Source organism: Ctenopharyngodon idella, chromosome 16 (genome assembly GCF_019924925.1).
Source record: "Ctenopharyngodon idella isolate HZGC_01 chromosome 16, HZGC01, whole genome shotgun sequence".
NCBI lineage: Eukaryota > Metazoa > Chordata > Actinopteri > Cypriniformes > Xenocyprididae > Ctenopharyngodon > Ctenopharyngodon idella.
In genome coordinates, this window is record NC_067235.1 from 30,053,081 (window position 1) to 30,077,839 (window position 24,759).

Here is a 24,759-nt window from a genome sequence, read left to right on the forward strand (position 1 = left end):
GTACAAGTTGTGTTGACTGCTTTAGTGATCTTTTTGTTTCTTTTTTCTTTCTTTGTTTTGTAATCACATTTGCAGTGTACTTTCATTGTGTGGAAGTTTCATTGTATGTAATGTTTTGTGTTCCACTAAATTATATATGAAGGTGAGTACATGACAGTGTTATTTTAGTATTATTTATGCTATTATAGTTATTATTAATATTCTGAATTAGGTTTTTTTTATTTTATTTTAATTTTAGTTACATTTTTAGCAATTTTGTTATGTGCCTTTGTCATTTTATTATTGTTTTTTTTTTTTCACTATTAGGTTTAATTTATTTTTATTTCAGTTTTAGTTCATTTATTTCTATTTAGTAAATTTAGTTCTTTAACTTAAACTTATTTCAGTTAGTTGCCAAGGCAACGTTTTTATGAAACATTTTCAAAATATCTTTTGTGTTCCATAAAAGCCATACAGGTTTGGAACGACATGAGGGTGAGTAAATGAAGACAGGATTTTCTTTTTTAGGTGAACTATCCCTTTAAACTTTTATGGGGATCATCCCTTGAAATCGTCTCTCAATTAACTATCAGTTAATGATTATACTAATGTATTACTTATGTATATAGTGCATAATAGAACAAATGGTAACACTTTAGTATAGGGAACACATATAAACTATTAACTACGTCTTTTCCCTTAATAAACTCCTAATTTACTGCTTATTAACAGTTAGTAAGGTAGTTGTTAAGTTTAGGTATTGGGTAGGATTAAGAATTTAGAATAAGGTCATGCAGAATAAGGCATTAATATGTGCTTAATAATTACTAATAAACAGCCAATATTCTAGTAATATGCATGCTAATAAGCAACTAGTTAAAAGACCCTAAAATAAAGTGTTACAGAATAAATTTAACATAATTTCTTTCACTTGATAAACTGTTAATTAATTAAAAGTAATAATAATAATAATAATAATATGAAATGAATAATTCGACATCACATTGTTCTTTTTATAACTGAAATTTTTGAACATTTAACATTTAATTTAACACGTAATTACATTAAAGATGATTGTGAACACATAAGTGCAAATGCGTAATGTCTAAACTAAGCTATCAGGCTAATTTGGTATCTCTATGCTATGCTTGTGCATATAAGTTAACTAAAACAGACATTAATGATCATTATAATGCAGTTCAAACAACATTTATAAATTGTAATCAGGCGCTAAAGAGAGTACCTAAAAGCAATTTGAGCCAATGGGATCGCTTGGGGTCCTAATGGAGACCCAATTTCGAGGGATGACCAGATTTGTCAGCACACCTGTCCAAGGAACAAAAACAAACACCAGAAACAAACTAAATTTTAACCTTAAAAAACGAAATCAAGTTTAAACGTTCTGAACAGAAATGCTTCTTAGAAATTACCTCTAATCAGTTTTATAACATTATCTTATCATTCTGTTTAAAGGCACAATATGTAAGATTTTTGGATTAAAATATCCAAAAACCACTAGAACAATGTTATATATTTTGTTGACTTGTGTACTTACATTATCCCAAATGCTTCCAAGAATGTTTAAATCCAGAGAAATAAGCAATTTTAACCAGGACACAGACCATGTCCATGCGTCACCTATCAATGACAACATACCTGTGTTACCATCGGTTTCCGGTTTTATTTTGTAGAAACATTGGAAACACCAAAGACGCTTTAATATATTATGTGTTTTATTAGACAAGTGAGCAACTTGGATACATTCAGCAACAGAAAACTAATCATGTTACGTATATAGCTCAACACAGTAAGTCTTATTGTTTAAATCTAGTTTTCTTGATTTACAGCGAGTACCATGTTTTACCATGCCTAATATCGATCTAGCTTACTGCAGTGTGCAACAAGTGTCTTATAGCAGCTGCCGAGCGAACGCAGAGTAGCATTATAACTTTTAACACACAAATGTATCTAATTTAATAAACAGCACTGCTTTACCCCACATACTCTTGACCGGAGGAAGCAGAAGCGGCGACATAATAAAAGTTCCACTGCTCTCGAGCCGTGTGTCCCACTCGTCTCTCATTAGCAATCGCTCCAGCGGCCTCGTTTCTGCTCGCACAGCACTCGGCCCTGCTCTGCTTCATACTACAGTAACGTTAATAATCTCATCCATGAACATGATTTCTGCCCGAGTCCCATCCCGATTCTTTTCCACCGGCTGTAGACGTGAAGACAACACCTCCCATGATTCCGCAAAATCAAGGCGTCATCAAGCTACGCCTTTGTTTGGAATAAGCGACCTCTAGCAGCAAAAAATTACATATTGTGCCTTTAAAATACTGCTTCTGCTCGGAGTGAACCGATTGATTTTTTTCCTTTTTTAAGCCTTGGTTCAGTGAAAGCAACTTTGTTATTTGTGTTGTTTTGAATGAAATCTCACTTCCCTGAGCTTAGCCATAATGTTGGTGATGCATTTTCATCATGTCTCTGCACTTTATCGTTTAAATACTCATCAAAACCCACTTATGCATAGCTTTTTCTATATCAAACACTATCTAACCAGCCCTGAAAGCAATCAGTATTAGAAATGATTTCCCCAATAGCAGTGCGGGCCACTGTATATTGGCAGACATCCAGAGAACATGCAAGGATTGTATGAGAGAGAGTGAAACGACTACAGAGGACAGCATATTGCAGATCCCTGCCTGTTGCCGCCAACTGGGCCATTTCTCCCTTGGACCAATCGCAAGTGCTGATGAGCTCATAGCGCTCCAGATTCACCTTTACAGACATTTATAGTTTTACAACCGTCTCCTCTATTGCCCAGTGTTTACTTTGAGTAACAAGGGAAGCACGTCAATTTGTTTTATTGGCATTTATGGCTCTACAATCCACATGGCTGTTCTGTGTCTGTGTATTCACTTATCAGTGCCGCGATAACGTAATAGGACTTGTGCCGAGGTGTTTAGAGCAGCTGCTGACAGATATCCGAGATTGCCCTTTTTTTGTCTGTCACTCAGAAAGCCGAATGTCTGACCGGCTCATTATCTTCACAGACACAGGGTGATGTGGATGCTGAAAGATGGGCGTCTGGATGATGAGTTCTATTCAGAGAGGAAAACACAGCAAGAGAGAGAGAGAAAAGAACAGGCAAATTAGATGAGAATGCTAAATATATATGTGTGTATGTGTGTGTGTGTGTGTGTGTGTGGTGTGTATATAGATTTATTTTACATTGTGGGGACCAGCCAGCAGTCCCAATGGGGGAAATGGATTAATAAACATACTAAATGATGGTTTTTTGAAAAAGTAAAAATGCTGAAAGTTTTCAGTAGGTTTAGGGGTAGCGTTAAGGGATAGAATATACAGTTTATACAGTATAAAAACAGTATAAAAACCATTACGTCTATGGAGAGTCCCTACAAGAATAGTGAACCAGACGTGTGTGTGTGTTTGTGAGTGTGTATATATATGTGTGTATGTGTGTGCGCGAAATTAAGTAATTATATTATTTATTAATTAAATAATAATAGTGTTATTCCAGTAAAATGGAATGTTCAGAATGATTATTTTATTTTATATGGACATGAGCATGACAAATTTGGTACTATTTGCCTATTTTATATACAGGATATATTAGTGTTGTCAAATCGATTAATCGGATGTGATTAATCGCGATTAATTGATTTGACAGCACTTAGGAATATATATATATATATATATATATATATATTCCTGAGTTGTACATGATAAAAGTAATGACTTGTGGTTTAGTGAGTGAGTCAAGATCCACTCTGAATGATTCAGTGAGTCAAAAAACTCATATTCTTATTGACTCACTCATTTTGATTAAAAAGAACCAGCTCGTTCCAAAAATCATACTACTGCTGTGGTGAGGACAACTTGAGATGAAAGAGGTGTTGTTTTCATCAGTTCCAGTTCTTGATTCCAAACCTTAAATATGATTCTTTTCAGGTTTGCGCAGTGAAAGATTTCTGTACAGATCAGTGTTGTAGAGCTCCTAAGTACCCTCTGAGATATTATTAATATGGCTCAATTACATATATTAGATTATTAATGCAATAACTGGATCCAGACCAATTTCAACAGATTGTACGAAGCAACACAGACTGATGGTTTCATGAATTTCCCTCGGGAACATTTTAATCAGCCTTTTTTCAGGGAAGGCTCAATTGGTTTCTTAAAGTGTTTTCTCCCAGAATGTAAACTGGAGGAAACGAGGTCACTGTGAGAGTCGCTGCACCTATTTACATGCTGTCAGTGTTATCCATGTAGTCATTTGTAAGCTTGCAAGAATTTAAATATTATATGTTTTTTTGCTGTTATCACAAGAGTGATTAATGATAATCAAGATTATACAGGTAATGTTTCAGCTGGAAAATCCTGCTGAAGCCAAGCTAAGTGTAGTAGCTGGTTTTACATGATTTCTAGTTGGTCCAAGCAGGTCATTATCTGATCCAAGCTAGTTTAGATGGTTGATCAGCTAGAGTAGCAACCTGGTTTTTACATGGTTGACCATTTTTTAAACTAGTTTGGGTTAAGCTGGTATGACCGGTTGCATAAACTAGACTAGTCTTAAAAGTTAGTCATCTATTTTTTTTCTTTAAGACATGTCCTAGCTTTTTAAAGTCAGCTATATAAAAAGGTAGATCGGTTTAATTTGAATTAGAAAAATAAGACTGATTACCTCTTGTCTAACTAATAGTTGCTTAAACAGAGTCTTAACATAGAGGAAGTTTATGCAACTGTCAGCTGTGTTTCTTCTAGCAGGGATATAATTTATTTGACATTGTATATGCATTGTTTTAAGCAGGTAAACTGTGTACAGAGCAGTCATCTATATAGTTCAAGAGTACAAATAATGTCTTTTGCAAGTCAATATGAAAAAAATAAGTCAGCCAATATTGGTATATTGTTTGCTTTCTTTGTATATCATCAAAATATACAGATTACCTGTAGGATTCAGCAAAGAGTAAGATTTAAATGAGCAAATCATGTAACAATGTAACAAATAACACAACATTTTATTTACAGAAATTACATTTAGCAAGACAATAAAGCCTTTTTGGAGTTTTTGCATTTTTATTAAATTTTGCATTTTCACAATTTTTACACTAAAATTTTTTATAATAATAATAATAACTGTAATATAATTGATGGCAATGATTGCTTTATATTTAAATGAGCATAAATGCAGCACAATGAAACCACTACAACCATTATGTAAAAATACTTTTAAATATTTAATACATTTTATACATTTATTTTATTATTTTATAAATGATTTTGAAATAAAGAAAAAATATTTAATTTTATTTTATTATTTTATTTTATTTTATTTTAAACTGGACATGATCATGATGATTTGCCAATAATTTCATATTATACATATTATCCATTATATTGAAAATGGACAAACCCAGTGATGGGTTGTTTTAACCCAGCGGTTGGGTTAAATGTTTGCCCAACCTGCTGGGTAGTTTTATTTAATCCAACTATTGTTACTGTATTGCTTGCTTAAAATGAACCCAAAATAGGTTGGAACACTTGGGAATTAAAAATCAGACACATAATTACTAAGAGGCAACAATAATTAAAAGGTGAACATTTATTAATAAACAATTTAATAAATGTTTATTGTTTAATTATTATTATTAAACTTATTAATAAATATTAATTTATTAAACATATTGTCACAGTCACCCTCAGGTTCTGTTTGTTTTGGTTCTGTCGTCACACGTGCTTCCTTGTTCCATGTTCCCGCCACTCATCAATCACCATGGACACTAACCACCATCACAGCTGCACGTCATTAGTTAATCTCCCTTTGTGTATATCAGTTCCTGTTTGTGTTCAGTTCTTTGTCCGATCACTGTTCGATTATGTTGTGTTGTTCCTGCCTGTCTGCCTGCCTGCCGGATTAAACTTGGAGTATTTTGTAGTTGACCTGTTCGTCTTCGTCTTCCTTCTACACAACCTGACACATATTAATAAATGTTAATTTCCAACATATTTTGGGTTCATTTTAAGCAAGCAATACAGTAATTTTTAAACAATAGATGGGTTAAATAAAACTACCCAGCAGGTTGGACAAACATTTAACCCAACCGCTAAGTTTGTCTATTTTCAACCCAACTTGGGTTGTTTTTAACCCAGCATTTTTTTAGAGTGTTGACTATTTCACCATCATTTCACCATAAATGATAACAATGCACCTTATGCTACATATGATGCATATATTTGTAAATTCCAGTATTGCTGGAATACCTCAGTGTGTCGTCTTGAATAACAGCATGTGTTCTTCTATATTTTCAGGCTGTCGTTTAGAGCTCTGTGCTCCAGTAGGTGCTGTCCAAGGTCCTGAACTTCTCTAGCCCAGTTTCACTCTACTACATGCTAACAGGCAGCTCCTGACACCCGGTTCCAGCACTCTTTACATCAACGCACAACTTTCAACCATGGATGAGGGTTACAGAGACCGTTCAGCCTTCATTAAAGGCGCTAAGGACATTGCCAAAGAAGTCAAAAGGCATGCAGGTAAAAAGGTGGGCCGCCACGTGGACAAGGTGGCTGATGAGTACACCAAACGCTCTTATACTCGCTTCGAAGAGGAAGACGATGACGACGACTACCCCGTACAGGCCCAGGATGGCAGCTACTACCGCAGCAATAGCAGAGCCAATGACGACGAAGGGGCTCACAGCGACTCTACAGAAGGCCACGATGAGGATGATGAGATCTATGAGGGCGAGTACCAGGGCATCCCCAGAAACGACTCCGTGGAAAAGGCTGACAGACAGGTGGGCGGAGTGGGACAATCTCAGTTCCGGGACCCGGCGCAGTTAGAGGGCGAGAGGAGGAAGGACCAGGAGGAGCTGGCGCAGCAGTACGAGACCATCCTTCAGGAGTGTGGCCACGGCCGCTTCCAGTGGACCCTCTACTTTGTGCTGGGTCTGGCTCTCATGGCTGACGGCGTGGAGATCTTCGTGGTGGGTTTCGTCCTGCCCAGTGCTGAGAAAGACATGTGTTTGTCTGAGCCCAACAAAGGGATGCTGGGTAAGTCAAGAACAGCTTATTAGCTTTTATTAGTGGTTTCTGCTATGGAGCGCAGCAGTACCCCTCCACTTTTTCAGCGATCTTGGTTCTGGAAGTATTGTTCTCATTCATATTTCCAGTAGAGATTTTAAGAAAGTCTTTGCTTAAAGAGTTGAACCAAACCAAACAGTTACGATGTGAATTAAAATACTACAAACCTGAAGGGATAGTTCACCCAAAAATGAAAATTATCCCATGATTTACTCACCCTCAAGCCATCCTAGGTGTATATGACTATCTTCTTTCAGGCAAACACAATCGGAGATATATTTAAAAATATCCTGGCTCTTCCAAGCTTTATAATGGTAGTGAACGGGGGGCGTTAAGCCCAAAAAATGCATTCATCCATCATAAATATAATCCATACGGCTCCAGAGGGGTTAATAAAGCCCTCTGAAGCGAAGCGATGGGTTAAAGTAAAATAACTAGCTTCCGCCAGGTGATCGTACACATACTGCGCATGTTGACTTGCACCAAATGAGTAACCCCTGACACGATGTATGATGTAGGATGTAGGAGTACCGTAGACGGCTTTCGCGGTTTAAACAAATACAGCTATGCAACAAACTCAAGCTCCTCTTCTCTTATATTGAAATCCTCCAACATTTCTTTTTAAAATTTCTCATTTTAGACTTATAAAACGAGAAATTTTCCCCCTGTTCACTACCATTATAAAACTTGGAAGAGCCATATTTCCGATTGTCTAATAGAAGTTAGTCATATACACCTGGGATGGCTTGAGGGTGAGTAAATCATGGGATAATTTTCATTTTCGGGTTAACTATCCCTTTAAAAAACTTAACAGCTTTAATGAGGAAAAGATTACTATATTACAATTATTGTTGGCTCTTGATAAATTGCTTTTGTCAAAGTCATTTTGGATTAAAAACTTTGGATAAAAACCTCCAGCCAAACAGGCTGACCAGGCTGGGAGACCAACTAATACCAGCAAAGATAAGATGTAAGATGTTTTTTTCAGTAGGGATGTATCAGACCATGCCCAATGGTCACTTTTGCTTACAGAAAAATGGTTTTCTGTGACATATAAATAATATTTATCTTAAGGCTAGTTTCCACTGTCATCTTGTGCCCAATTCACCATCTGTCAGTCCATCCAGCAAGGACACTCGACCATCCTGGTCGAACCCAAAGCAGCATTGACGCAGTTTGAGCTATAATTAACTGACAATAGACTGCTGAACAGCACAGTGTGCTTTCATTCCTGTGGTGTATGACACTAATGTTCTAGTAGTCCGTTTGCATGGATAGAGTCCTTGAATACCGTGTTACATCTCCCCCCCACCAAAAAAAAAAAAAAAAGCCCAAGGTATTATCATTAGATCATGTCCACAAACAGTTTTTTGCTGCACTCATCAATGCACATAAGTGTTGCTGCTGTTAGACCATATTCATTATGTTTTTTATGTTGTCTCTTTGTTAACTGATCTTTATATGATTATTGTGACATCATTATTTATCTTAAAGTTCACGGTGTCATGCTATTGGGTTACAATGTGAGCTAGTATGGTCATGTCACTCAGTGCTTGTTCATTGATATATTCTGCCTGGGTCCCAGCTTGAGCGTGTGTATGTTCAGAGCGCCATTGGGGAGCAGGGCCCTTGGTCTCTCCCCTGTTACAAAACAGCCCTGACTCACGCAGGAGTGCCGTCTGCAGCTCTGCTGGGTCCTAGTGCCGAAAGTTTCCATGCATGCGCAGCTGCAGCTCTGCAGCAAAAATGCTTCAGCCTCTGTCACATGACATGCTCCAATCAAATCCAACAGCGTGGATGTGTGGGATGAAATGGCCCGCGGAGGGTTTTTTTCTGCTCGCTGCACCCAGCAGTCAACCTACTGATGGCTTTAAATGCAATAAATGAGACCTACTACAGAAGAGACAGTGTAATTTGTTTGTGTAATATGAAAATAATATGAATAAAACACTATTATTATTTATTACGGCGCTGAAAGTAAATTAAATGTTAATGCAAATCAGCTGTCAGGGAGATTTTATGGTTTGATAGATTTATAATCATCATTTGGATGGATGGATGGATGGATGGATGGATGGATGGAAGGATGGACAGACATGGATAGATAGATAGATAGATAGATAGATAGATAGATAGACGGGCAGACAAGGATGAATGGATGGATGGATGGATGGATAGACAGACTGACAGACATACATAGATAGATAGATAGATAGATAGATAGGCAGACAGGCAGACATGGATGAATGGATGGATGGATAGACAGACTGACAGACAGACAAGATAGATAGATAGATAGATAGATAGATAGATAGATAGATAGACAGGCAGACATGGATGAATGGATGGATAGACAGACTGACAGACATAGATAGATAGATAGATAGAAAGACAGACAGATGGATGGATGGGTGGATAGAGAGAGAGAGAGAGAGAGAGAGAGAGCTCTAGATGACAGCAGCTTCTATGTCAGAGTTTCTCTTTTGCCTTGTCTTTTGTGTGTTACTGTGAGAATGGTGAGGGTGAAAGGTGACGCCGCTTTACTGTTGACAGAGAGCGTTTAGTCTGCTTCTCACCAGAACACCGGGTGCCAAACGGCACATTAGTCCGGGTGAAACTGAAGAACAGAATACACAAACCTGCCACAGTCCATTGCGCTCCCCTCATCTGTGACGCAGAGAGACACTCGCAGAAAGAAAAAAATTGCACTAAAAATAGTGTCCCAGCCCCTCCCCCGCTTTCTGTCTCTCTTTTTTCCTCACTTCCTCAACCCTGGAGCCTGTGTGCTTTCCTGTCAGTGTGCGGAAGAATCACAGCCTCCTCTCTCGCCCTTCCCCCTCTGCTCTTTCTCTCTATCTCTCTCTCTGAGGAGGCGGAGGTCAGCTATCTCCAGGCATTTGCCCCACCCCTTCCCTCTTCTGCATCTCTGAGACCCCTCTGACATAATGCAGTGGGCCCCGCCCACTCAACCATCACTGAGCCCTAATTGGCTGGGTCGTACTTTCCTGCCCATCCATGCAGCATCAGTGCAGCAGCAGTAGCGTAGAACACACACCTTCCCTTTCAAATACAAGGCATGTGGTTAACCGCAAACACAGCTGTGTTTATTAATGCTGTCAGCTGAGCAAGTTGTGTAAAATCGCACAACACGTGTTTAGTGTTGTCATCTCCATTGTACAGATCTTCCTTGCAAATGTGCTTTGCATCACTGGCTTTGAAGGTCATAAACAGGCCTGCGTGAGAGCAGAATTCAGCAGAAAGCTCTGCAGATTTCCACAGAAAGCAAACGCTACACACATATACAGTACAAATGTTTGTTTATGGAATATTATTGAGAAAATGATCATGCTTTTATCTAGTCTGCAGTTTTTTAACAATTAAAATAGCAATTAACACAACAGAACTCTTTTGTGCACTGCAAAAAATACGTTTTTGTCATGTTTTCCAGGAAACTATATATATTTCTATAGTGTATTTAAAAGTTTTAGATAGACAACAGACAGATAGATACAGTAGATAGATAGATAGATAGATAGATAGATAGACAGACAGATAGATAAATAGCATTCACCCAAAATGTTTAAGATTAAAAATGAATTTTCTTGATATATTTTGGCATTTTAAGGAATAGATGTGTATTTTAAATTTGAAAAATATACTATATCATGTATTTCAATGTAATTCTACATGTATATTGGCCAGAAAAATCATGGCACTGAAAGTAAATCGCCTCAATCAACGTTATGACATATTACACACACATTTATTGGGTAAAACAGACAATTTTTAACTACTTTTATCAATACTGTACTTTTCTTTATTAAATTAATTGAGTTTATAAACATTTCTCTTGCTTCGTTTCACCATCAGAACCAACAGCTATATTCTGGTGACCATCTGTGCTGGTGTTTTCTGCAGGATCTGCAGGTGTTTGAAGTGGTGCTGCAAATGTTTGACTTTGTGTGGCGAGGCAGCTGTCAGCACTACTTTTCCCTCACCTTGGCCTCATAATAGGCCGCTATGGCAGACAGCCGTGATGATGGGCCTTGATAGGCATCACTGCAATGCAGCATAGGGGTCTGTTATCTCAACCCCTCCTCTCCTGGGCCCATCGGCTTACACTGCACAAACCCTGCTCAGGACCACAGCTCTCAACACCTTCTGAGTGTGCCAATGAAGCGCTGTGTCCGCTGGGCAATGCAGTGGCAGTCAGGAGTATGTAGTAAAATGGGACACTGGGATTTAAAAATGACAAGTCCATACTCTTACTAGCAGCTGAAAGTTGTGTATGCACTATGGGTTGAATTTGAGGACATAAAAGAAACACAAAAACAACATGAACACCATAAAAACAAAATAAATTGATGAAATGTTTTTTCATATACTGTTTTGTATATATATATATATTTGGGGTGTAATGGTACACAAACATGACGGTTCAGTACATATCTTGGTATTAAAGTGTCACGGAACTAACATGCTGTGGACACTAATTGACTTGCCTGAGGTAAATGTAATGCTACATGAGATATTATTCTCAAGCTATTTTATTGATGTCTTTCCGCGGTTGAAACACTGGTTGACAGATTACAAGTAAACATACACCTATCAGGTATAACATTATGAGCACTGACAGGTGAAGTGAATCACACTGATTATCTCTTCATCACAGCACAAGTTAGTGAGTGGGATATATTAGGCAGCAAGTGAACATTTTGTCCTCAAAGTTGATGTGTTAGAAGCAGGAAAAATGGGCAAGTGTAAGGATTTGAGCGAGTTTGACAAGGGCCAAATTGTGATGGCTAGACGACTGGGTCAGAGCATCTCCAAAACTGCAGCTCTTGTGGGGTGTTCCCGGTCTGCAGTGGTCAGTATCTATCAAAAGTGGTCTAAGGAAGGAACGGTGGTGAACCGGCGACAGGGTCATTGGCGACCAAGGCTCATTGATGCACGTGGGGAGCGAAAGCTGGCCCGTATGATTCGACCCAACAGACGAGCTACTGTAGCTCAGATTGCTCAAGAAGTTAATGCTGGTTCTGATAGAAAGGTGTCAGAATACACAGTGCATCGCAGTTTGTTGCGTATGGGGCTGCATAGCTGCAGACCAGTCAGGGTGCCCATGCTGACCCCTGTCCACCACCAAAAGCTCCAACTGTGGGCATGTGAGAATCAGAACTGGATCACGGAGCAATGGAAGAAGGTGGCCTGGTCTGATGGATCGCGTTTTCTTTTACATCACGTGGATGGCTGGGTGCGTGTGCATCGCCTACCTGGGGAACACATGGCACCAGGATGCAGTATGGGAAGAAGGCAAGCCGGCGGAGGCAGTGCGATGCTTTGGGCAATGTTCTGCTGGGAAACCTTCCTGCCATCCATGTGGATGTTACTTTGACACGTACCACCTACCTAAGCATTGTTGCAGACCATGTACACTCTTTCATGGAAACGGTATTCCCTGGTGGCTGTGGCCTCTTTCAGCAGGATAATGCGCCCTGTCACAAAGAAAAAATGGTTCAGGAATGGTTTGAGGAGCATAACAACCAATTTGAGGTGTTGACTTGGCCTCTAAATTCCCCAGATCTCAATCCAATTGAGCATCTGTGGGATGTGCTGAACAAACAAGTCCGATCCATGGAGGCCCCACCTCGCAACTTACAGGACTTAAAGGATCTGCTGCTAACATCTTTGTGCCAGATACCACAGCACACCTTCAGGGGTCTAGTGGAGTCCATGCCTCGACGGGTGTTTTGGCAGCAAAAGGGGGACCAACACAATATTAGGAAGGTGGTCATAATGTTATGCCTGATCGATGTATGTATGCATAGATTGTCTGTCCTTTATCTTCTGCACTTTTTTACTTTTGTGGCGGTTAGCATACAGTGTTGCATTACCACGCGTGCCCCCTTCTGGATTGGAGTGTGGATTGCCTGTGACTGACTGTATTCATCGTTTGACTGCATGCACCGAACTGCGACATCCGTACCGTGACCGTTTGGGCCGAATACATGTACCTTTACACCCCTAATATATATATAATATAAGAGACTTCTTTCAAAAACATAAAAAAAATGTCAGTGATTCCAAACTTTTGACTGGTAGTCTATAGAGAGAGAGATATGAATCATATAAGGAGTAGAATTTGTATAACCCAGAGTAGTCGTCTATGTAGTGGTTTCCATTTCAGATAGGATGCTTCCTATATAGTCTGCAAACAGTAAGACAGCTCACTTTAGATTTTGTAACAGAGCCATTGTGTTTTGGATGATGGTGTGCTGCTTAAATAGCTTAGCCAACAAGACCCACGGTGTAAAAAGATGTTAATCTATAGTTAAATGTAGCGTGAAAAACATAACTGAAATCTCAATTAAGTCTCCTCAGATGTGAAGGAGCAACATCTGAGGAATATCATTTTCCATGGGTGATTTATGTTGTATCAACGGACAATTCATGCACTGCTTTATCATTGGTGTGGCAGCACATCTATGCCAGCGGTGCGAGCAGTCTGCTGTGGTGCTGCCGGGTGCCGCCTGTCTGCGTTCACACTCTCAGTCACATGACCAGCTGCTGGTGGAGCTGTGAAAGAGTCGTCATTCAGCAGTCTGTGTGAATTCTCTAAACCAAAGAAAACCTCTGAAATGAACAAAAGACAAAATGAATTTGAGCTGTCAGACACAAAACAACGAAAGCATTACATTCTACTAAAGAAGCAAAACTTTGACATTTTAATCATATTTTAGCTCCTGTAGCTCTAGCAACAAGCAGCAGTTCCAGAAATGTAATTTTACCCAAAATACTGCTCTATTGGTCACTTTGATTTACTGTCTGTATGGAGTCATCTTGATCTGATGCTATATGATATGGACAGGATGTTGGTATGGATATTGATCTCTCTCTCTCTCTCTCTCTCTCTCTCTGTCTTTCTCTCACAGGTCTAATTGTGTATCTGGGTATGATGGTGGGTGCCTTTGTGTGGGGCGGTCTGGCTGACAGAATCGGCCGCAGACAGACCCTTCTTATATCTCTCTCCATCAACAGTGTCTTTGCTTTCTTCTCCTCCTTTGTCCAAGGATACAGCTCTTTCCTGTTCTGTCGTCTGCTCTCCGGAGTGGGGTAAATGCACATTTCACACCACCACTGTCTCTTTTATATTTATTATTAAAATGAGTGTTTAGATATGAGGGTAGAACAAAATTCAAACTTGGGTCCCTTTTAGATAACTTTATAAAAAATAAATATGACATCAAAATAGCATATATATATATATATATATATATATATATATAGTATATTTTTGCAGATTTTGAATTTGCTTATTTTTATAAATAAAATATATTTATATATTTTATTTTATATTTTTAGTGTAAGTTTGAGTGATTTTATGTGCTTTTGTCATTTTATTAGTTTTTTTATATATATATATATATTTAGCTTTAATTTATTTTTAAATTTTAGTAATATCAGTAGTATTTGTACTTGACAATATATATATATATATATATATAAAGTTTAAGTCAATTTTTAAAAAATTTTAAACAAATTATTTATAGAAATATCTTCTAATAATTCTGGAAATACCCCATATACTGTGTGTATGAGCATGTTTATAATAGTACTAAAATTAGTTTAATTTAAAAAAAAAAAAAAATTCATTTTAACTTACTGAAATGTTTTACTGGCTCAATTCAAATTTAGAAATTTATTTGATGTTTGAGTTTTTGATGTTTAATATTAATTGAGATATTTTAATTTTAAAAAATTATGCACAATATCCTAATATTGGAGTGCCACTCTGTTTCATGCTGTAGGATCGGTGGCTCTATTCCCATTGTGTTCTCATATTACTCTGAGTTTCTGGCTCAAGAGAAGCGTGGTGAACACTTGAGCTGGCTCTGCATGTTCTGGATGATTGGAGGCATCTACGCTGCTGCCATGGCCTGGGCCATCATTCCTCACTACGGTAACCATCACTCTTACATCGTTGGGGTGGTGTACTGTAGCTTAATGGGTAATTGATCTCAGCTGGTAGCTGAAAGGTTGTAGATCCATTAACTCACCACTGTGCCCTTGAGCAAGACACTTAACCTCAGGTTACTCCAGAGAGGACTGAACCGGTAACTTAAGATGGAGATGTCACAGAAAGTAAATCCACTAATTATCGTGTCGTGTGGTGATCAATAAAGGTTGTATGGATGTAAGAACAATCCAAAAAGAGGTTATAAATCTCATCAACTTCTCTTCGCAAATAGACTGATTTTGAATGCCAAAAAAAATTGGTGTAAGTAAATTGATAGTAAATTTCACAATTACAAAGAAACGGTAAGTAACACATTGACATTTCGAAGTCTAAAATAGTAGGGGTGTAACGATAAACATATTCGTACCGCAAACAATGTCAGTTTTGGCTTGGGTCATGCATATTAATTATAGTATATGTGAATATTAATATTGTAAATTAAGTGGTACTTTTAGCATTAGCCTTTTAAAAAGTTTACAAGGATTAGAGGAATTATAGATGTATCTTTGGTGGATACATTTTGATATCTTGAATTATTTTTGACATTTATGACTTTTAAATGTGCATTCAGTTCTGTCATGAAACTCTAGATGGCGCAGGCTGATAGGTCCTTAACTCAATCTGCTTGCAATCACATCATTCTCTATAGGGCACAGCTGATTGGTTCCTGCTGTATCAGAAGCTAATGAGCTCACTGCTCAACCTTCAAATCCTGTTCAGCATTTTCTGTAGCAGATGTAGCGCACTTTCAGAAACCCTCTACCTGTATATATCTGCTATGGGTAATTCATGTATGCTATTTTGTACAGCAGCAGCATGTCTTACTTGCTCACAGCAGCGTGTCGTGTATGAATTGGCAGTAGAAAGTCCTGTACTTGATCTGCAGAAGCAGCAATAACCAACAGTAGCAGTAGCAGCAGCAGTGTAGCAGATCTATTCCACCGAGACCAAACATATTAACATTGTCATATCCATTACCATGCCAAACACTTGAGAGTTATAATGACAGAAATTAGTTCACTAATATGTGGCCTTTTCTTTAAACCAGGCTGGAGCTTCCAGATGGGATCAGCCTACCAGTTTCATAGCTGGCGAGTGTTTGTGCTGGTGTGTGCGTTTCCCTCTGTCGCGGCTATAGCAGCGCTGACCACCATGCCAGAGAGCCCACGCTTCTTCTTGGAGGTTAGTGACGTCCTGCATCCCAGCTTTGACCAGTGTTTTTTGGTTAACTCTGTAGGTGAAACATGCAGAATAAGCTACTAATCAAAGATGACATTAATGCAATGTGTGTGTTTTAACAGAACGGGAAGCATGATGAAGCTTGGATGATTCTGAAGCAGGTCCATGACACCAACATGAGGGCTAAGGGCTACCCAGAGAGGGTTTTCTCTGTGAGTACAGCCCTCATTCCTTCAGAAAGAACAATAACATTAGGACAGAAGTGATTTGTGGGGATTTTAATTTCTCAATATGAATTAGAAATGAAGTACGCAGTCACGATAATAGGTTTCCATTTATATGACTTAACTGGGAGTCAAATTGGCTTTCATGCACATTTAATGAAGTTATTATTTACATGTAAATTATGCAAACATGTTTCATTTAAATATTTTGGGACATTCTATAACTATAATTAGCATTGTAAATTAGCATCGTATTACTTAATTAGACCCTGCTCTTGGGGGAAAAAATAGGCCAAGCCAAAAATGGCTAAATATTTAGTGGTCTTTTAATGGTCTTAACCATTTTAATCACAAATCACTGGTCAGGAAATTAGCAAGAATTGCACAAATACTGTAGATTAAGTAATTTGGCATAGAATAGCCTTCCCCAACTTGCAGACCGCTTTTTACAGGAAGAAGTGTCAGTGTTGTTCCACTCAAGGTTAATGGCTTCAAACAGTCCGTGAGTAGTTGAAAAATGTCTCCAAGTTCTTTTGAGTTTAATGTGAGACCAAATATTCACTATAGGGTTCAAATCTGGACTCTGTCCAGGCCAAAACATGGGCCTGATGGACTCGTTCTCAAGCCACTTCTTAGTTTTCTTTGCAGTTTGGGCAGCAGCATTGTCTTGTTGAAAAATAACATCTGACCATTCCTCTTTACATATCAACTTTTCATTAGTGGGAGCCAAGCCATTCTGCATTATTCTCCTGTACTCCAAAGCATTAAATGACTTTTCACAGTGAAGCAGCTCACCAACACGAGCAGCTAAAAAGACACCTCTTCCTCCATGCTTCGCTGTGGTAGAGATGCATTTATTATTATATTTCTCAGCAGATTTTTTAAGGCCCCGCTCTGGAGCATCACTGTGCAACTCGTGTTTCACTGTGATTCATCACTCCATACACAACTTCCCATATTCTAACAAAAACTTAATTCTGTATTTGATGTTTTTCTGAGACAGCAATGGCTTTTTGAGTCATGCATTTCCTTAAATTTTGCTAATTTCCTGACCAATAATTTGTGGTTAAGACAATTAAAAGCTTACTGTTTTGCCTTTTTTTTTTCTTTGCCCAGGACAGGAGTGTGTATATATATATAAACACTCCTGTCCTGGGCAAAAAAAAAAAAAAAGGCTAAACCTATATTTAGCCTATATTAGTATATATATATATAGGGTAAATATAGGCTATTCATGAGTAGATTCCTATTAATTAACCATGCAAAACTGAGAATATTAGTAAAGTATCAAGGCACTTTCTCAAGCATGCTGTGAAACCCCCAGGTCACCACCATTAAGACGGTGAAACAGATGGATGAGTTGGTTGACATGGGTGGAGAGGCCACAGCCTGGCACCAGCGCTGGAGGATCAAGCTGACCAACCTTTTCCATCAGGTAGAGTACGAAAAACACAACCAAAGTCACGAAAAAGACTACCACCATACAAAATTTCAGTTTGAAATGGTCTTCAGGGGACATATTCTACACTTTTGTACCATTTTATTTTATATCTGTCAAGGTTTCTTGCACCAAAAAGTCATAACCACTTTTAACCCTTTCTCTGACCCTAACCTTTAACAGGCTGGACTCTATTGTTCAAAAGTTTTTTTGAATGAAATTCATATTTTTATTCAGCAAGGAAGCATTAAATTGATCAAAAGTGACAGTAAAGACATTTATGATGTTACAAAAGATTTCTATTTTAAATAAATCCCGTTCTTTTGAATTCAAGAATTCTGAAGAAAATGAAAAGATTTAAGTTGAAGCACTAAAATTACTAACTGTAAATAAATAAAAACTAAAGCAACTAAAATTAAACCCAATAAATAAATAATAAATATAAATAAATTAAGTGTAAATAGAAATATTTGAAAAGAACAAAAACTAATAAAAATGACAAAAGCACTTAACAAAATTGACTAAAAAATTAACTAAAATTAAAATGAAATATATTGAAATAGAAAACTGTTATTTTAAATTGTAACAATATTTCAGAAGATTACTGTTTTACTGATCAAATAAATGCAGCCTTGGTGAGCATAAGAGACTTGTGCATTATGTACATTATGGTAATGATTGTTGTTATGATTGGCTAACCTCTTTGCAGGAAATAAATAACAATGTCCTCACTGATTTCCTGAATACCGAACAGGCATTGATTTATGAATGTGGATGGTCATATATTAACTTGCTTATGTATTAGTGACATTGTTACCATGGTGATTCTGATTGACATATATTTGCAGCTTAGTTTCCATCAGTTGTAAACGCTGAAGTGTGTCTACATACAGTGAAAATTTTCACTCTGAAATTTCACAAATAACTACAAAGAAATGGCAAGTAACACATTGAATTAAACATGAAATTTTGAAGTAGAAAGACTGAAAATGTATTTTCTTGTAAAACATACTCCAGTAATCTTTGTTTTACATTTTTTTTTTTTACAGTGTAATACATCGAACTCTATTTTTTTATGTTGTGTTTCCAGGTGTGGGGCAACTTCCTGACGGTGTTTAATCCAGAGTACCGGAGGATCACCTACATGATGATGGCCGTGTGGTTTTCCATGTCCTTCAGGTAAACTACACCGAACTTTTCCAGACCATCCAATGACCTGTCCCTCTGCATTGTTTCATGGCTTGTTTCTCTCTGCCTCCAGCTACTATGGGTTGACCGTTTGGTTCCCTGACATGATCAAATACCTGCAGAAACAAGAGTACTCCGCACGCACAAAGGTCTTCATCAAAGAGAAAGTGGAGCATGTGACCTTTAACTTCACCCTGGAGAACCAGATCCACCGGAATGGAGAGTACTTCAACAACAAGTATGAGCTGCTCACAAACATATTTCAGTAAATAGAGATGACCTTTCTATGAAAGGTGAATTGTGTTGTGACATTCCGCTTGCTTCTTAAAGGAATATTCCAGATTAAATGCAGTGTGATAAAACAACCTTGAGTGTCTATTAAACATGCCTCTGTTTTTGTTAATTTTTTTTTTTTTTTTTTTGTCTTTTTTGGAAGAATGTAACTTGGACAAAGTAAATTTGATTGCTATTGTGTAGTTTTATAGTAAAGAAAATTTTAAAATGTCCCACACAATATTATCTCTGTTCCAAGTCAGCTGACTACCAAGACAGCATTTTAAGGCATCATATGTGTGAAGACAGCTTCTTTTTTATTTATTTATATACTATTATTGTATTTATTAATATTTTGAAATAAAGGGTTCACCCAAAAATGAAAATTCTGTCATTAATTACTCACCCTTATGTTGTTCCAAAACTGTAAGACATATGTTCATCTATCGGGAAAAAAAGGAAGATCATTTTGATGAAATCTGAGCTTTCTGTCCCTCCATTGACAGCAAAGCAACTACCATTTTCAAGGCCCAGAAAGGTAGTAAAGACATCCTTAAAGTAATCCATGTGACTCCAGTGGTTTAAACTCAGTTTTATGAAGCGATGCGACGCGTCAACACAACACAAATACGTTAGTAAATGGTAAAGTGGTAAATTGTTTTTGTTTTTTTGCGCAAACAAAGCACTCGCGTCACTTCATGAAATTGAGGTTAAAACGCTGGAGTCACATGGATTATTTTAATGATGTCTTTACTACCTTTCTGGGGCTTGAAAATGGTAGTTGCAAAGTCTGTCAATGGAGGGAGAGAAAGCTCTCAGATTTCATTAAAAATATCTTCATTTGTGTTCAGAAGATGAACGAAAGTCTTACAGGTGTGGAACGACATGAGGGTGAGTAATTAATGACAGAATTTTCATTTTTGGTCGAACTAACCCTTAAAAATTTTATTTTTATATTTCCAGTTATTTTGATTTTAGTTTCGGAATTTTTAGGTGCTTTTGTCGTTTTTTTTTTTTTGTTATTATTTAAGTTTTAGTAATTGTAGTACTTTAACTTAAACTAACTTATTTCAGTTAGTTACCAAGGCAGCATTTTAAATTTAATTTAGTTTTAATTTAGTTTAAAACTATTTTTAGTATTTTTTTTTAGCAGAATGTATTTCTAAAAATCTTCAGATGGCAGACAGTTTGAGAGAAATATGGTTATAAATATACTTCTATTTCATTAATTTCAGTTCAGTCTATGTAAACAGTAAGGCGACTGACTGGAGTTCAGAACAGAGCTACTGTCCCTCAGACGCTTTCATGTGAAGCCTGTGATAGTGTGATCACCCTCGAGCTCTGTTATGGAACCATTAATCAGTCAGTGTCCTACAGTTTTGTTCAAATAATGTGTCCCAATTATTAGCAGCTGTTCCACTTCAGCTAGATTTGTGGGAAAGACTTAATCTAGTTTATTTAGCTAATCAGCTAGGCAGTATGTTCTATGTACATCTAATCTTTTTTATCATGTATGTATGTAACATGCAGTTTTAATGACTTTTAAAAAAGTACAATAAGGTCTCATTTATTAATATTAGTTAATGAATTAACTAACATGAATTAACAATGAGCAATATATTTTTACAGCATTTAATTTTTGGTAATGGTAGCTTAAAAAAGAATTTTGTTCATGTTAGTTCACAGTACATTAACTAATATTAACAGATACAACTTTTGATTTTAATAATGCATTAGTAAATGTTGAGATGAACATTAACTAAGATTAATAGATGCTCTAGAAGTGTTGTTCATTGTCATTTCATGTTAACAAATGAAACCTTATTGTAAAGTGTTTCCAAACATGCACAACATATCCCATAGAAATGGGACAAAGAACATTTATTAACATCTATTTAATATCCTAATTGTTTCTCCTAGAGAGCGCTGAGATTAAATAGAGACCTGATGGAGACTTTTACTTTGGCTTCTCATTTTTCTCCTGAATCAAAAGACCCCAGTAGTCTTTAACTCTATTTTCTTATTGCACGTCAAATTGGTCGTCTCATCTGTTTATATTTTTATTTTTCCTATAGAATTTGAGGAGAAACATTTAACATTTCTCAAAACATATATTACTTTATGTCCCTTTATTTATTTTTTGGCACTTAATATTTTTTATGTATATGTTTACCATCAGGCAAAAAAAAAAAAAAAAAAAAAAAAAAATTGTGTTTTAGTGATTGCACCAGTTTTATCCTTTATACAGTTATCTTTATATTTTGTATTTGGACCACTTTGTGAAAGCTAAATGAAATCTGAAAACCTCTAAGCAATAAAAAAATTTTTCTTTGCCATTAAAGGTTCTTGAATCTGAAGATGAAGTCTATGGTATTTGAAGACTCCCTGTTTGAGGAATGCTACTTTGAGGATATCACGTCAAGCAACACCTTCTTCAGAAACTGCACCTTTATCTCTACCCTTTTCTACAACACTGGTGAGAAAACCACAGGTTTCGCCCTCCTGGCTATAAATAAATATAGCACTGCTGTTGAATGTATTTGAATGTGATCGACGCATTCAGATGTATAAAATATTTGGGTTCAAGGCATAGTCACTCAAAGCTATGGTCCTTTATAAGACACTCATGTGGCATGTTTTGCTATGGTTAAAATGGCCACAGTTTCTAGAGCTATTGAATGCATTAAAAATATGTTTCAGGTATCCTAGCAACACCAGCTCAGATTCTTCCTCTGCCTGTCTATGACAATCTGATTTTCCTGATTCAGTTGTACTGGGCGTTTATGATCGTTTCTCTGAGCAGCTTGCAGATGAATGATGAAACTAAGAAACAAAAGCTATGTTCCAAAATCTAGTAATCTGCCTACCTAGACAGCATTTTAACTTCCACATTTACTTTAATTGCAACTTTTATTGCATTTAAGGTGTATTTTATCAGTTCGTGCATTCCCTGACATGCATCATATTGCTGTTTCAAAAGGTAGACAAATCCCAGAATGTATTGCAGTGAGCTTAATGAATAAATTAAATCAAGATGGCAATGAAGTGAGAGACTATGGCCTGGTTTCACAGACAGGGCTTAGATTAAGCTAGGAGTGTGCATTAGTTAAATAAGGATATTTAAGTAGCTTTTACAAACATGCCTTAGAAAATCACATTACTGGTGTGCATCTTGAGACAAAGCAGTGGCACTGAAGATATGTCAGTGCAAGTTGTTTTCAGTTATGACAGCTCAAACATGTATTTTAGGCCCTGTTTACACCTAGTATTAAGATGCGTTTTGGTTGATTGGATCACAAGTAGACGAGGGAGACACATACCTGTTTTAATTCATCTGTTTTGTCCACTTTCAACCACTTCTGTCCTGATTTCTTCTAGGAGAGGGTCTATGGGTGGGTAAATGTATGGGCTTTTTCAGATCTAATTGACAAAATAAGCTTGCGCAATTTACATACAAACACGACCGGAGATGATGGAAAAACATACAGAGGGCTTTTGTTTCTGCTCGGATATCCGCAAAACCACGCTGAACGCTGCGAGTGTGTGTTAGAATCAGGTACATGTTTCTTCTCCAAAACAAACTTGGGTCTTCAGCCGACAAAGTTTAAATCTTGTCTGTCTAGAGTGCTTTCCATAATGTTTATGCTTTAGCTCAGTAGGAGAGTAGGCGGTCTTTTGTGGTGGTTTGAAAGCATTCGACCACATGAGCATTTCCACTACGAAAAAATCCCGTTTACACCTGTGTTTAGCATCGTCCACTTGTGATCCGATCAACCAAAACGCATCTTAATACCAGGTGGAAACAGGGCCTTAGGGACTATAGGCTTAAATGATTAGTTCACTTCAAAATTCAAATTTCCTGGTAATTTACTCATCTCCATGTCATCCAAGATGTTTATGTCTTTCTTCAGTCGAAAAGAAATTCAGGTTTTTGAGGAAAACATTCCAGGATTTTTCTCCATATAGTGGACTTCAATGGCTACCAATGGGTTGAAGGTCCAATACAGCCTCAAAGGGCTCTACACATCACGCGTGACGTAAGGGTAAGTACCGCGGTAGGAAGAAAAACTCCATCTCATTTTCTCCTCCAACTTCAAAATCATCTGACATTGTTGTTTTACCTTTTTGTAAAGGGCGTTTGACTAAGTTTTTGCACGTTCGCTTTGTAAACACTTGCTCGGTTCTTCCACCTATGTAACACATGACCTTTCCAACGTGATTACGTAATACGTGGCGCATCACAGAGCAGAGCAAGACCCTTATTCCTCGTCTGGGATCGTGTAGAGCCCTTTGAAGCTGCATTTAAACTGCAACTTAGACCTTCAACCCGTTGGTAGCCATTGAAGTCCACTATATGGAGAAAAATCCTGGAATGTTTTCCTCAAAAACCATAATTACTTTTCAACTGAAGAAAGAAAGACATAAACATCTTGGATGACATGGGGGTGAGTAAATTATCAGGAAATTCTTTCTGAATCCTTTAAGCCTTGTCTGTGAAACCGGGCATATATCCATATCCTGTGTGAATGGCCCTTTGAAAGAGGCTCACAAGGTTTAAGTGCAGAGCCAAAATGTCAGAAATGCTGTTGTCTTCTAAGCCTTCTAAGTAGCTCAATGCTTTAAAACACATGCATAAATATGTTATCTATCTACTGATTCTTATAGCAGTCTGACCTAGTGTTTACTTGCATTAACTGTTGTGGAGGGATAGTTGCTGTGTTGGTTAACAAGAGCCCTCATCTGTTTCTAGACCTGTTCAAGTACCGGCTGATCAACAGCAAACTCATCAACAGCACCTTTCTGCATAACAAAGAGGGCTGTATGCTGGATTTCAGCGATGAGAACAACGCCTACATGATCTATTTCGTCAGCTTCCTTGGCACACTTGCTGTCCTGCCTGGGAACATTGTGTCTGCTTTGCTCATGGATAAGATCGGACGTCTAAGAATGCTGGGTAAAAAAAACCAAAAAAAGTTGCATCAGAGATGAACAAATTTTGGAGCATTGAATATGAGGCAAAAAAAAATAATACACATTTGTTCTCACTCTCCTCCTCTGGTGCAGCGGGTTCCAGTGTGATTTCCTGCGTCAGCTGCTTCTTCCTGTCGTTTGGAAACAGTGAATCCGCTATGATCGCCTTGCTCTGTCTATTTGGGGGCATCAGCATTGCATCATGGAATGCCCTGGATGTACTAACGGTGGAGCTGTACCCCTCGGACAAGAGGTGGGCCAAGTTCATATTTCTGTGATTACTGCATCTACCAAAATTGCCTCCTTTTCTCTCTGCATTGTATTAAAACAATGACCTCAGTAAGTATTCGGACACTTGCGTGTTGCACCACACTTTAAAATATAAT

General features: G+C 37.5%; 1 protein-coding gene across 2 annotated transcripts in view; it reads left to right on the forward strand.

The window, feature by feature from the left end:
* sv2a (synaptic vesicle glycoprotein 2A) overlaps nt 1–24,759 on the forward strand; it is a 44,268-nt gene that overhangs the window by 15,418 nt on the left and 4,091 nt on the right. For both annotated transcript variants that reach the window (XM_051865838.1, XM_051865839.1), the window contains exons 2-12: nt 6,316–7,056; nt 14,016–14,196; nt 14,892–15,043; nt 16,149–16,282; nt 16,402–16,491; nt 17,828–17,938; nt 19,032–19,120; nt 19,203–19,367; nt 21,745–21,878; nt 24,153–24,356; nt 24,467–24,626. In XM_051865838.1, coding sequence (XP_051721798.1) covers nt 6,459–7,056; nt 14,016–14,196; nt 14,892–15,043; nt 16,149–16,282; nt 16,402–16,491; nt 17,828–17,938; nt 19,032–19,120; nt 19,203–19,367; nt 21,745–21,878; nt 24,153–24,356; nt 24,467–24,626 — 2,018 coding nt within the window. In that variant the 5' untranslated portion in view covers nt 6,316–6,458. The remainder of the gene's footprint in view (nt 1–6,315; nt 7,057–14,015; nt 14,197–14,891; nt 15,044–16,148; nt 16,283–16,401; nt 16,492–17,827; nt 17,939–19,031; nt 19,121–19,202; nt 19,368–21,744; nt 21,879–24,152; nt 24,357–24,466; nt 24,627–24,759) is intronic.